At 41.5% G+C, this 15265-nt stretch overlaps 1 protein-coding gene across 2 annotated transcripts in view; it reads left to right on the top strand.

Moving 5' to 3' along the window:
• Positions 1-570: 570 nt before the first annotated feature.
• Positions 571-15265, top strand: part of SVEP1 (sushi, von Willebrand factor type A, EGF and pentraxin domain containing 1) — a 142276-nt gene continuing 127581 nt past the window's right edge. For both annotated transcript variants that reach the window (XM_067553209.1, XM_067553210.1), the window contains exon 1: positions 571-1559. In XM_067553209.1, coding sequence (XP_067409310.1) covers positions 1056-1559 — 504 coding nt within the window. In that variant the 5' untranslated portion in view covers positions 571-1055. The remainder of the gene's footprint in view (positions 1560-15265) is intronic.

A 15265-nucleotide genomic window follows, 5' to 3' on the forward strand; every position in this document is an offset into this window, starting at 1 on the left:
GGTAATCCCAAAATTGAAATCTGTACAGTAGGGGTACTGGGGACCGGGTTTTGGCAGAGGCAGTAGATTCAGGAGGGAGTCTCTCTCTCTCTGACAAACAGGTCCACAGCTGCAGAACCCCTGCAACCTATTGTTATTGGCTTCCTGTGTAGCCCTGGGCCATCTTTTTCATGTCAAACAGATCAAGATGTTCTGAAGAATGTCGGTCTAGGTATTGATATGGTTCCATAAGCCCTAGTATCTGAGAATAAAGTTCCCGAGGGGTACCCGTGCTAATCTTTAAAGTGCTACAGGACTCTCCTTGTTTTTACTAACGGAATAGGTAGTCCCAGAGTATGATGGGGAAACTTGCTCAAGCTGTAGGAACTGGATTTAGGAGGAGTAGGTTCGAATCCAGTGCCCAACCATCCCTCCTGCACAACAGATTAATTGAACAAGTCTCTCCAAATAAAAGCAACAGGCGGCTCCGTCCAGGCACGTCACAGCATTGGATCCTGTCACTGTTCCTGGCCTGGGGGAGAAACGACCCTCCCTGCGCTTTCTGCAAGGATAACACCCCCCCAGCAGCGCTCACGCCTGGGAAGTGGAAGGTGTTGAAACTTCCTCCCGCCTCTCCCCCAGCTGGGCGTTATTTCCCCCCCCCCCGCGTTTCCAACGAGCGTGGCACCGGCACTCCGGATCCAGCCCCCGGCGCCGCTCCACGCCAGACATATGGGATCCATCAGGGCTGGCGGTGCCGCCGCGTTCGCTGGGGGAAGGCGGCCAGGCTGAGCGCGCGCTGGGCGGCTCCGGCGGTGCCCGGGAATCCAGTCAGCAACCGCGCGAGCCCAGGGGAGGGGAGAGACGGGCGAGGAGCCGCTGATCTCCCCTTCCAGCCGCTCAGTCGGCGGCGAGAGGCAGGCGCGCGAGCAGCGAAAGGGGGCCCGCCCGTCCCGTTGCAGCCGCCGCCGTGCATGGGGCCGAGCTGAGCCCGGGAGAGGGGCTGCGCCAGGCGAGGTTCTGCTCTGCCGGCGGAGGCGCGAACAGCGGCTCGGCTCCGTCTGTGGCTCCGGAGCATGTGGCCCCTGCTGGCTCTGTGCTTGGCGCTGGGCTGGGCGGGCGCCCCGCCGCCGCCGCCCGCCCTCAACTTCACCGCCCTCGCCCTGGCCGCCTCGCGGGCGGCTCTGCTGCAGCTACCGCCGCCGCCGCCGGACACCACGGCCCCCAAGGTGGAGCGGCTGGGCCGCGCCTTCAAGCGCCAGGTGCGGCGGCTGCGGGAGCGCAGCGGGCGGCTGGAGCTGGTCTTCCTGGTGGACGAGTCGTCGAGCGTGGGGCCGGCCAACTTCCTCAGCGAGCTGCGCTTCGTCAAGAAGCTGCTCTCCGACTTCCCGGTGGTGCCGGCCGCCACCCGCGTGGCCCTGGTCACCTTCTCCTCCAAGAGCAACGTGGTGGCGCGGGTGGACTACATCTCCCAGCGCCGGGCCGGCCAGCACAAGTGCGCCCTGCTCAGCCGCGAGATCCCGGCCATCGCCTACCGCGGCGGCGGCACCTACACCAAGGGCGCCTTCCAGCAGGCGGCGGTAAGGGGCGCAGCGCGTACAGCGCCGGGCACACCCCCCCTTCCTTCCCCCCTCCCCCCCCCCAGCTGTACGCACACCTGCTGGGCTACGCGCAGGCACGTGCAGCACACACCCATCCGTGCGCACACCCACGAGCCGCACTCCAGACCACCCCACCCATCCATGCAGGTAGCAGCTATGGGACACGCACCTACTGGGGTGCTGAGAGCTATTGAACCAAACTGGGAGTATGAGGGAAACCACTTCAAGACGGGAGGGGGGTACCCATAATTCCAGCACCTGTGCCAGCTGGGCACAGCCACATTCAGTGGGCGCACACCTGTCCACACTGCGGCCAGTCTATTCAATATAAACTCACTGGAGGTTGAACAAATACACTGTGCACACCCACACCCTAGGAAGAGACAGACACACACTGTTGGAAGTCTGCCATCAGCTAACATGCATACACATTTTCTTCCTCGTCAGATGCTGTTAATGTGTTACTATCCATATAATTAATTTATTCTTGTGTCAAATATAACCTATTCCTATAACATGTAATGTATGTAAACTGTCTGAATTGTTATAGATGAAATCTTTGTCCTGTTGAAGTCAATAGCAAAACTTTCATGGACTTCAGTGGGCCAGGATTTCACCTGTGCGTGTGTGGGCGCGAATGAACACGTAATATATACACCCACAGTGACACTAATTCTGCCCTCAGTTACATAGGAGTAACTACCATGTGGTTTGTGCAAGTGTAAACTAGAGTATGTGTATGAATGTCTCTGTGTGTATAAACTCATTAACTAGAAGCATGTGCATTTATTTGTGTATGGGCTCTGGACCATTACTGGGGCTCCTAGACACCACAGCAAAATAAATAATAATATACTATATAAACACCATGTATAATTACATATATCTACATGTGCATATAACACTTACACATACATCTATCTGATTTTCTGATATGTTTAAATACACATCATGAGTAAAATTTTCAAAAGCACCTAACTGAGCACTTTAGGCTCCTAAGTCCCATTTCAAAAGTAACTTAGGAGGTGACTTAGGCTTCTAAGGATACATCTAGACTGCAAAAAAAAAAAAAAAAAAAATCCCCCAGGGCAGTGAGTCTCAGAGTTGGCGTCTGAAATAGCTGTATAGACATTGCCTCTCTGGCTGGTGCCTGAAATCTGGGAACCTCCCACCTCACCAGGCACACACCTATTGGGCACCAACCTGTATGCATGCACACCAACCCACTCACACATTTGTTGTAGGTTTTTTTTGTTTGTTTGTTTTTACAGTGCCTAAGTTGTCCATTCCCTAAGTTGTTTTTGAAAATGGGACTTGGGTGCTCTGAAGATTTTATCCTATACCTACATCTGTCTAGACATAGAAAGCAAAATATATTTATATACTATATGTAGGTAAACATTTTAATTATTGAAGAGCAGGTAAGACTTATTAGCTGCTCAATGTTTCCCACACTTGGGTGTTTGACAGATCTCTAAATAGATCCGATGCATTCTGTTTTTAGACAGAATTGTTATTAATTTCAGTGGGAGTTTTGCTTTAATAGAAAATGAATAAGGATTTGACCCAACGTGGGGCTCAGCTTTGTTTACAGAGAGGTTAAAATTATTCCCTCCTCTGCTCCCCATATTTGATAACAGAAAATTATGTTCACTTTCTAGTGTGCCTTTAGTGTTGTATATGGAAATCACATCTGAAAAACCCCAAATCCATAAGGTAACTCCGTGGCTGTGAAATTAAGCTATGTTATAGACTCCATATCATGAGGATTTTCTGAAAAGTTTAAAGAGTTAATCTTTAAAGTAATTGTGTTAGGAACAAAATTTAAGTACGTTACAACTCCATAGAAATGATGTTGTCAATTTTCCTTGACATGCAGTTCTGACACAATCCACTTCTAAAAAGAAGCAAACAAAACCTTTAGTTTAGAAATATGTGATTTAATTGTACAAACACAGTTAAATAATGTATCTCATGGGTACAATAGTATTGCTGTCTTTTATGTTTTCCTTACTGGGGTTTGATAACAACTTGGGAAGTATCACTTTAATAGTATGGCATTGTATTGAGAAGGAATGACAGTACTACATGTTCACTGAACTAACAGCACTCCCCTCCCACTCTGTTAAAAAGGCTAAAGTTCTGAATTTGTCTTCTTTCTGTCAGACAAATTACAACTTTGGGACTATTTTCCTTTCTAGGGACTTGAGAAAGAAGACTTTATTTCGTTTAAAGTGCCACTGTTGGCGTTAACGTAGGAAAATACACTTCAGTGTAACAATTAGCTTTCTTTTCTTCCTCTGAACTATTATGCTCCTGTTCTCTATTTTTAACTTCCTTTTCTTATAGCTGTGGTTTTTTTTGTCTTTCTTTTTTTTCCCATGTTGGCCCCATTTCTTCTGCTCCCAATAAGCTTAAAAAATCAAATCAAATCCAGAATTCTCATCTTCTCTTCCAATTTGCAATTATTAAACAAATAAAATGAAGAGCCCTTGAAATAATTGAGTCCCAGGTAAACCATTCCAGGCTCCCAGAAATAATTACAAGCCATGTGTGGTATTATCTGTAAATAAAGCATGGCATGGCATGACATAATTATCACTAACTTCACTTTTGTTTGCCTCAACAAATACAGTAACTGAAGCATTGCTGTAGAATCCCTTATACGGAGTGCTGCACCTTTTAATGTACTGTATGTCCTGTAATGGTGCATCCACAGATTTTGACATTTCCTCATGCAAAAAGTGAAAGGGTTCTCTTCCGCTCTTTAAAGGTTTTTCACTACCTACAGAGGGATCTTTAGAAGACGTTTATTGCAGAGCTTTTGTGTCTCTGCAGTGCTATCCTCCTGCATGTTTACAATGACTTAAGAAACTAGATGCCTGGCAGATGGGGAGAACTCAACCTGCTAGACATATGGAAATATGAAAGACGTATATTAGTGTGAGCCACCAGCGAGGTCCTGGGACAAAGCCCTGATGAGAAGTTCAGCCCCTATCATCATCCTCAGTTACTGGGATTTCCATCAAAATGCTGTTCCTAGATCCTGTTCCATATTTCCTAGGTATCTAGCTAGTGGGTCTTGCCCACATGCTCAGGGTCTAACTGATCACCATATTTGGGGTTAGGAAGGAATTTTCTCCTAGGTCAGATTGTCAGAGACCCCTGAGGGGTTTTCACCTTCCTCTGCAGCATAGAGCATCAGTCACTTGCAGGTTTAAATTAGTGTATATGGTGAATTCTCTGTAACTTTGAACTTTGTAAGTCTTTGAACCATGATTTGAGGACTTCAGTAACTTAGCCAGAGATTAGGGGTCTATTACAGGAGTGGGTGGGTGAGGTCCTATGTCGTGCAATGTGCAATATCAGACTAAGTGATCATGATGATCCCTTCTGGCCTTAAAGTCTGTGAGTCTATTTTGTATCAGACCTTGTCTAGTAGGGGTTTGGTAAATCTGAAGATTCAAGCCCTCTTGCTGCTGAAAAGGAAAGGGCCCAAGAGCCTCTTGATGCAACTTTGTCGAGCAATCACCATGTGAAACTGAAGCAAATCTAGCCTGTGGCGGAAATAACCAAAGTCTTGTTAATTTCACTTGATGAAACTCTGAGCATCCAGAGAGAGGTATTGGAGCTGTCTGACAGACTCAGGAAGATAACACCATCATCATACATTCACTTCACTTTCAGAAGATATTCTTTGCAACCCTACGGGCTAGAAACTTCTTTTGTTTTTTAAACAATAGCCTAAAATCTGAAGAAATTGACGACTTAAGCTGCCATGTTTACCAGGGAAACCTTTCCACAGATGAGAGGATTTTTCAAGGTTGGCTTTTGACAGTCATCTTTGATAGTATTAAGTTAGTTGTTTTTTTTGTTTTGTTTATTTAGACATTTTTCAAGTTGTGTTGATGAAAAACATTCCCTACTCTTATAAACAATTTATTTTTACCAAAATATCATTTTAAATCTTAAAACATTTTCTAGACAACACAACCTTCCTGACTACTAATATAGTCTTTCCTCTGGCTTCCAGCTTAACCTCCCATCCCTTGAAACTATTTCCTGTTCTTCTGCTTGTCATTTGCTTCCCTCTCAGCTTTGCATTTTGAAGAGAGGGCCAGGTTTTAGCTTTACTGGTCAGATAAAGGGCAAGGAGCAGACAGTTTGGTAGAAAACTGAGTACGAGAAATGTTCAACCTGGAGAAATGCAGAGTGCCAGTCACCACTCACTATTCTATTGCTAAAACTAAAGAGATGTCATAGGCTACCTTGATATAGTGTAACATTTTGTATCATGTATGGCGGCATTATTAGATTCAATTACTGTGGAGTCTGGGTAATTAACAGCCTTGTTGTAGATATTTTCTCCTTCCTTGAACTCCCTCAAGTCTAGTAATGACTGTAAAACCCTGCATGCGACAATTCTTAGTTAAAAGTATGCTGCATGCTAAAATATGAGTGAAGGAAAAAGCTACTTCAGTGGTGTCTCCTACAGAATAAAATCAAACATTAATTGTGAAACAGGCAAGTCTTTTATGGTGGTTTATTTAAAACACAATGAGAACAAAAGCATTAACTTGCATAGAATTCAATTTAAGATCTGTAAAATCTCTTGTAAAGAAAGCTCACATTTGTGATTTGAGAATATTTCTATCTCATTTACATTTAGAGTCTACATCTTAGGGAAAACAGATGTTATGTTATATCAATATATATTGTACATAGCAAAATGTACCTAGTCATGTTTGTTAGCAGTATCAAAGTATGTTTATATCCAGTAATCCTGTGTCTGGAGAAATGTATAACCAAAAGTGGAACATTACAATGCAAAAAATCCTAACACTCGCCCCTCAGAACAAACAAACAAAAACAACAATTCATCCTACCAAAACAAAACCGTACACTATGTACACAATTCTCCTCCAAGGGAGAGGATGACAAAAAATGAACCACACATGACAGATTTTAATCATGTCACTTAATGAACTACTGGAAGATGCTCAGATACCAAGGTGATGAGTGCAGTACAAGAATCTGAATAGAATAGTAAAAGTAAGAACATTCTGCTTTCAACTTTTGTATTGAAAATGCAAAATATGCAAAATTGTGTGACATTTTCCTGGCCTTTTTCATGCATTTAGATTTTAGTATGAATAGTGAACACACTTCTTTGGACCTTGTAGCTTTTAAATAAGATTTTTATTCATTTTTTTCCATGACATTTTCCATGTATTTCTGTTGCATTCTTGTAAAATATGGACTTACTTCAGGAGTCAAAAGGACAGCTTTTAGTTCTCTTGAATATTAACCAAAATTTGTTTAACATATTAGGTAAAATGTCTCTATTATTGTTCATTGGTGATAAATTATTAAATTCACTTTCTTTTTAAGGGTTAAAATATGCAAATCCTAGCCTTAAAAATGTTTTGATCTTTAATAATTGGTACCAATTAGTAGTACTAGATCATTAAAATCCTACCCTACTTTCTTTCCACATACAGAAATCCCTATATGTCCGTGATAGCTGACTGCAGATCACTTGCAATATATGACTTTTTTAAAATAACTTCTGTGGTATTATGTTGTGTTAGAGAATATGGTACTTTTGAGGGTATGAAGTGCGTCAAAGAGATAACAAATTGTCTGTAATACAGAGTCAGGAGTGGGTTTTATTCTAATGCATGGTTGTATGGTGGTTATAGCAAGAAAGCCTATTGGAATTTGGAAGACATTCCTACACACCTGTGCACACGATCACACGTCACATCAAAATGTTCATTGAAGGTTTTTCTGATATGGCCAGAACCTGATTCCATTAAAGTCAATGGCAAAACTCCTCTTGATTCAGTAGCACCAACATTTGGCCTAAAATTTACATTGTTGTTATTACTGTAAAGAATAAATTAACATTTATTAAAGCTTAGAGATCTCAGTAGTGTGAGATGCTGAGTGCCTCCCATTCATTTCAGAATGAGTTCAGGCACTTGACACATTGAAGGGTCTGTCTGATCCTGAGGAGTGTCGGGTGTACTCATCTCTCATTGAAGTCCATAAAAGTGTTGGGGGCTCAGTTATTTCAGCTCCCGACATGTTAGAATGTTAACCAGGCAAAAGGGTCAGAGGTGTTCTCTTCTCATTGTACATACATAATAACATTAATGGAAGTTACACACGTGCAGGGTAAGGAGCACTGATGCAGAAGGAAGCAGTGCATCCTCTCTCACTCTTAAGTAATGAATGATTTGTGATTATTTTGTTTGTCTTAAAGTTATGCTATAAAGATTCATTTATAGAAAATAGTGTGAGTAAGTAATCAGTAAAACACCATGAAGTTATGGATTAATTGAAAAATTACTTGACAGTAGCCTCTTGAGAAGTCCTTCACTAAAAATAGTAATAGCCACAGGTTTTTTTCTCTCTTCATTGACAGTGCAATTAATTACTGTCTAAAATGGAAGAAAGAAATATAGCTGTGCACTGGTGATGAGTTAAAGAGAGAGTTAATATAAAGGTAGACCTTGAAAAGCAGGTTAAACTGTTACAAGGGATATTGTACAACAATAGTTAAGGGAATTATTTAGAAGTACGGTATGCTACTAATTATTAAACTAAAAAAGGCCAGAGCCTCAGCTGTGGTAAATCAGCATAGCTCCCTTGACCTTAATGGAGCTATGTTGCTTTGCACCAGTTGAAGATTTGGCCCCATGTCTACAGAATTAGACAGCACACCCTATCTATTTCTAAATGCATCTGTGGTTTTTTTTTTTTTTTTTTTTTTTTTTTTTTTTTAAATCTGGCTTTTATCTTCTAACCTGATCTTGATAGTGTCTAAGAAGCCAATATGTCAAATTCAGTGTTCTGTTGTTATCCAATTAACAAACATGACAAACATTGGCTTACAAAAGAATGTAAGCACATATCATGTTAGAATAAACACTTTTAATGCTTATTTAGTGTTTGTTTAAATAAGTTATGTTGCTTTTGTTTTTTGGTGATGTCAAAAGCATAAACTTCCAGAGTGCAGAATTATTATCTATTGGGCTATCCTGCATGATCTGATTTCCATTTCAATACATTTTAAAGATAATAATTTTCTAGTTTACTTTAAAACGTTCTTGTGTTGTGTTTTTAAAGTGCAGTTCTGCTCTGAAAATTGACCGTGTAAAAAAAATGCCCTTTCTTGCTCATCAGATCTGCTCCCTGCGTATGTTGTCATATTTACTGACTTTATTGACAACAAATGAGTAATGTCATTTTTATTCCTATTATCCCTGCAGAATTAACATAGCTAATATTGAGCTGCAGATTCTTTTCCATCTTGTGCATCATCAACACAATGTTCACTAAAACCTCCAATCGCTTATAACTGTGCATGCTCTCTAAAGGCTGCACAGGTCTCACTGTGGGCCTTACTTGGCGAGTGGAATGTCTTATGGTGGTTATGATAGAAAAGATTGGAGAGGACACAGCTTAACTCTAAGATCCCAGGTTGAGATTGAAGGGCTGGCAGTTAAAAAAGTATATGTTTGTTTCCTTGTTAATTAGGCAAATTTTATATGGACTCATTGAGAGACAATAAGCAAGGAACCCCACAGTGCACTCACAATGCTATTATTACGGAGTCACTTTTCAGAATACAGCCACACTTAAAGTGAGTGTAGTGATTGAGAGTTCCGGATACTGAAGTCCATTATGGTATTTATTCACAAAATAAGTGAATCAGTGGTCAGTGGCAGCGCATACTTTTCCACGCTCTTCATTAATGATCCTTACCACTGCCATGGAGGGGCCAACTCTACGGGTGAAAGGGTAGTTCAGGCTTCATGTCTGTTCAAATCTTTGGCCTTCCTGCTCAGACTGGCAACAAGTGAGCTATTCAGCATCCTTTGTGAGGCTAGATTGTGTCATGTGCACAGCTGTTCATTAGGCATCCATGTGTTAGCACCCTGATATATATATCTGTCACAAGCATTTGATTCAGAAGAAGAAAAATCAGGTATTTAGCATCATCCTCTTTTTTTTTTTTTTAAAGTTTCTTTTGCTTTGTGAATAATTCAAAATGCCAAAATTTGCATAATGCAACAAATATGCAAATTCAGCAGCTGCCTTCCCACACATTTCACATATGTGGCAGGACCAGCCATATCCTCAGCATCTTTCCCTTCTGCACATGCAAAACTTGAAGCAGATAGATGCTTGACTCATGTTGCCTGGTCCACTCCTAGGGCACGTCTACACTGGATCTGGAAGATGTAAATTCCAGCTCATAGAGACTTGCTCATGCTAGCTCTGATTGAGCTAGCTCAATTAAAAATAGCAGTGTAGCCGTGGCGACATGAGCTGCTAACCATCCTGATTACATACCTATGGTCCCGGATGGGATTGTACTTGGTGCAGTTAGCCTGTCCCACCATTTCACGCCACCACGGCTGCACTTCTATTTTTAGCACACTAGCTCCATCAGAGCTAGCATGGGTATGTCTCCTCACGTTGGAATTTACCTCTTTTAGCTCTAGTGTAGGCATACTGGATATGTCTACACTGCAGTCGGGGTTGTGATTATGTAGATACAGCTGAGCTAACCTTAATCTAGCTAGCTCAGGTGCCAATAGCCATGAAGCTGCAGCAGCACAGGTTTCAGTGTGGGCTAGCTGCCAGAATAAGTAGCCAGGGCGCCAAGTGGGCTTGAACAGCACACACTGAAGACTGTACTGTTGTGGTTTCACTATTCTTGATACCCGAGCTAGCTAAATTAAAGCTGTCTCGACTCTCAGGTATGCCAATGCATGCTTCAGTCACATCTCCTGATTGCATAGACCAGGCAAACCAAGTTGAGTGCCTATGGGTATGTCTACCTGGCAAAAAATCCCACATGGCAGCAGGTCTCAGTGCTCTGTTCATTTGACTGGGGCCTGCACTACAGGGCTAAAAATAACTTTCCTGGCTAAGCTGATTTTCTACCTGCTTTGCATTGCCAGGATAAGGAGTGCTATGTGCACTTCCAGCATTTGAAAATGAGAGATCCTTACTGGTTACAATAAATATCACATGTAAATGTGTGTTTGGGTTTCTGGAGTAGTGCCAAAGATCTTAATACACTAGACATCTTGTTGAGGTATTGGAAATTAGCCATCCAGTTGCCTGAAGTTCACTTTTCATGTGTCGTACAGAGGCCCTTTCCAGTTTGATCCATCCCATTTGGTCTGTCCAGTAAGCCAGTAACATTCACATAGACTTTAAGAGGAGAAGGGACCATCATGAAGATTGCAGGCTATAGAACCTTATCCACTACCTCCAGCTGAGTTACTGAAGTCCTCATATCTTGAATTCAAGACTTCAAGTTACAGATAACCCCCCATTTGCTCTAGTTCAAACCAGCAAGTGACCTGTGCCCCACACTGTGGAGGAAGGCGAAAACCCTCCAGGGTCTCTGCCAATCTGACACGGGGGAAAATTCCTTCCCAACCCCAAATATGAATGCAAGCAGAAAACAGTGCAGAAGTGTGTTTGTAAGAAGAGATTTGAATGAAGAGAGGGAGATTGTTCCAAGCATGGGGGATGGCATGGAAGAAGGCAAAAAGATGAAAATAGGACGATGAAAAGGGACAATGCATGTGTAGAGACCCATTTTGCATGCACATGTAAACACATATTTCTGAAAAATATTGGTCAATCAGAATTACTGTAGCAGCGGCTGTCAGATGAATTGATTACATCTACATAAGTGATTTGGTTTACCTGAAATAACGTTGTAATAGAACACAGCAACAGTCAGCCTATCCCATTCCAAAAATAAGAGTTGTGCTTGTTTATTATCTAGTAGCACTAATGTTCTAATCCATGGACATTTAGGGCCATGTACCATCCTTAATTTGTGCATGCAGCTCTGATTGGTGTAAAAGTGGAAAAGAAGCAGTATGCCTGCAACTATGTATTGGAAAGGAATGGCATTCATTAGCGTAAATCTCTCCCTGGATAATGCAGGGAAAATATCTTGAGAAAGCCAAAATAAAACAGACCTGCCTGATTTCATTTATTCCCACTATTCCTGTCCACATGTGTGGAGCACAGCAGTCTGTCTCAGGTCTTAAAGCAAAAATTCGGCCAGAGGCCAGAACCACTGGCTATCAACATTAGTTCCTCTCTTGAATGGGAGAAACCTAAAAGAGTATTCATCTGAATGTAATGGCCAAAACAACAGTGACCAGTGAACCAAAAAAGAGGGGGTGAAATCAGGTAATAATACTTTGAACTTCTATTGTCTCTTCCATCTAGCAGCCTCAGAGCACTTTAACAAATATCATTTGAGCCTCATAGCACCCTGGGAGGTTGAGAAGTATGATTCCCAACTCACAGATGAGTAGCTGAGTCACAGAAAGTTATAGTGATCACTCTAAAACACTTCCGAGTTACAGCTGATAGTGTAGGAAATACTGATAGTGTAGGAAATTCCTGTGCTGTAACTGTTCAATGGATAAGAAGTCTTCAGTCTCCGATGCTGCCAATCCCATATCTTTCACAGACCCTACATTAATATTAAAAACATAGGTAACTGTAGACCTGAAATTCTTATAAGAATTTCTTTCCTAATTGCTGAATTTCTAGAGCTGGATTTTGTATACTAACTTTGTTACACAAGACTACATTTTTGTAATTCTGAGTGCTATTCCTGGCACACGGGAGCTGGCTAGTCTGCCAGATATTTGTACATATTGAACTGAGACTGAATACAGTGCAGATGGTAATAGCTGTTTGCTAATGTGAAAAGAATGTTGAATTTTGTCGTAGGACTAAAAGCATTGAATGTTGAAACAATCCAACACATCCAGTCAATGCTTAAAACCTGAAAGAAGGGTAAACAGAAGAAGAAAGTTTACAGAATGGTCGAAGAGAAAAGCTTACTACTGACCCTCTACAATAATTAACCAGCATTGTGACCATGTAATTGTATTTTTGGTTGGTCTATTACGATTATAATTACTTTACTTTAATTATGGTATCGGCCACATTTTCAATTAAACTAGTCATTCAGGGCCTAATTTTCAGAAGTGCTGAGTAAGTAGTCAAGAGCAGCTGTGTTTTCAGTGCTTCTGGGAAATAGGTCCTATACAGATCTCGAGTAAAACTCATGGGTTCTTGTGCTCAGTAAAAATTCAAGACCTGATCCTGAAAAATACTCATGCTTAATTTTATGCATGTGGGTAACCCCACTGAGTTAATGGGAACTAGTTACATGAATAAAGTTACTTCTACATAAATGTTTGTAAACTGGATGGGGCGGGGTGAGGGTGAGAGTCATTCTATTTACCTAAATTAAGGCTGAAATTTTTAGAGCAAAAGTGGCATTTACAAGCATTTTTTGGGAGGGTTGTGGGGAGAGGAAGGTGATACAAATTTTCATGAAATAAAACTGATGAAAAATGACTGACAAATATTTGTGGGGAAAAATGTAGTCCATTTGGCTTCAGTTCCAGGCGAGACCATAGATAAGGATTAAAATTTGCCAGAAAACATCCCACAGCAGACCTGCACTGGAATATCAAGCAGTCCTTCAAGTACTCTGTATTTTATGCCATCTTCATAAAACGAAGCAAAACAGCTAATTAGACTATCTACCATATGCATGTAATTTAAAAATAGACTTGTCTGCTTTCTTAGGTCAAACGCTTAATATCTCTCCATTTTGTTCTTTTCCTCCTCTTCCTTAGACAACAGGGATTCTATATCTAAGATTACAGCTGCAAGATTTAAGGGCCAAGCTATTAAATTAATTTTTTTTCCAGGAGCAGCATTTAGCTGTCTGTCTGATTGTTTCTTTGACTGGTTCACTGATGCCTGCGTGTTTGAATCTACACCAGGTAGCTATGGAACAAAGCTTCATGATCTCTTGGTCTGAAGCAGCTGTTTGTTAAGATGGCATACATTTGGTGTCACTTTCCTTTGAATGAAATGCTCTTTATCCAGAAAATCATTTTTGGAGATTAGAACTTGATTAATTTGTTTTTCAATAAGTGCTAGATCAGTGTATAATAATTTTAAAGGGGGATTTTTGGGAATGATCTTGTGTAACTAAGCGAGTCCTTTCTGGGTTTCCATTAAATGTTCTGTGACAGCAGGTGGCCATTGTGCCCACTTCCTTTCAAAATTAAAAAAAAAACACCTTTTTTTCTCTGTGACACTAAATTCATGATCCCAAAGGCATGTTTTATTTAAGGCATATCTATAACGTGCTGCTACCATGGTAATTAATTTGCAATGTAGGATTTATGAATTCCAAAAGAAGGCATAATCAGTGCAAGAATGCGTCACCAAACACAGTTCAATATGGACCTGATCCAAACCCCACCGAAATCAATCAGAGGCTTTCTACTGATTTTAGTGACGCTGTGAGAGGTAAGGATGAGTACACTCGCACCCTCAGTCAGTCTGTGATATATGTGTAACTGATATAGCACCTCATTCTCAGTCTTTGCTCAGACAAAACTCTCATCAACGCCATTCCCCACACTAAACAAGTAGTATTAGTACTAATTGTTAGATTTGACATCTGTGCGTTAACAGCAGTATAACTATCAGGTGAACTGGCAGGTTCACAATCCTTGAATGGGTGATGCAATGACATTTAACGCAGTAGCTTTACTGGTAATTGTAAAAGTGAAGTGTTTCTTTTTAAGTACTTCGAAAAATTATAATTTTGAGGACTGCCCCCTTGTACAGTTTCCCCAAACCATTCCAACAAAGGTGTTTTAGGGGTGGTACAGTAACTCATTGCAGGCATATCAAGAGAAGGCATGCTGGTGATTCACATAAGAAGGTATCTCCTCCCCAAACATAACTGTGCATGTGTTCTTTGAAACAACATGTTTAAATTCTTTGCTCTTCGACTGCAGATATATTGCGTGGCAAAATTTTTATACAGATTCCAATCAAGCAGATTGCAGATGGATAGATTTAAAGCACTAATTTGCAAGACTCTGCATATACTATACACCTACTCTTCAACATTTATTGCAAAATGTATTCTGAAAATTAAATGACAGATGTGTTGCAAAGTACTTAAGCAATTCGATTAGATACCTATAGACAGAGAACATGTCTCAATATTGTAGTTGAAAGATTCAGAATGTTTAGTGTAAGGCAGAATATGCTTAAGACTCAGTCCCACAATCCTAACTCAGTCAGAATTGCCTCTAACTCCAGCTGGAGTCTTGCCTGAGAAAGGACTACATTATCTAACCCATCGTCAATACAGGAATTGTGCTCCTTCATTTTAATCTGGGTGAGTAAAATAAGGCCTTTATGACAGGTTCTGCATCATGGTAGCATTCCACAGATGGGAGGACAGGATTCAGCTCTCTCAATGTCGCACCTGCCCAAACAGCAGAGATCACCTACATAGCAGGTGTATTATCCTTGTCTCAGTTCAAAAAAGTGACAGTTCATGGCTAGGAATCCTGAATGGCAGCATAGATTGCTACCTCTAAGACTTGGGACCTTAAATTATTCTCTGAGTGGCTGTACACGCAGTTTCCGCTCTTGGTGTCCGTGCGCTCTGTGCACGCAAGATCAGAATCTCTTGGCCAGCTGTATCCAATGAGCTGCGCCTGTGCACTAGGTAACCTGTTGGCCCTGCCACTCAAGGTCGTAATGGGCGGAATGGACTCAGGTGCTTCTGAGTTTCTTCT

The sequence above is a fragment of the Emydura macquarii genome, unplaced genomic scaffold (assembly GCF_026122565.2).
Source record: "Emydura macquarii macquarii isolate MOO-44397 ecotype Brisbane River unplaced genomic scaffold, CSIRO-AGI_Emac_v2 contig_1451, whole genome shotgun sequence".
Taxonomy (NCBI): domain Eukaryota; kingdom Metazoa; phylum Chordata; order Testudines; family Chelidae; genus Emydura; species Emydura macquarii.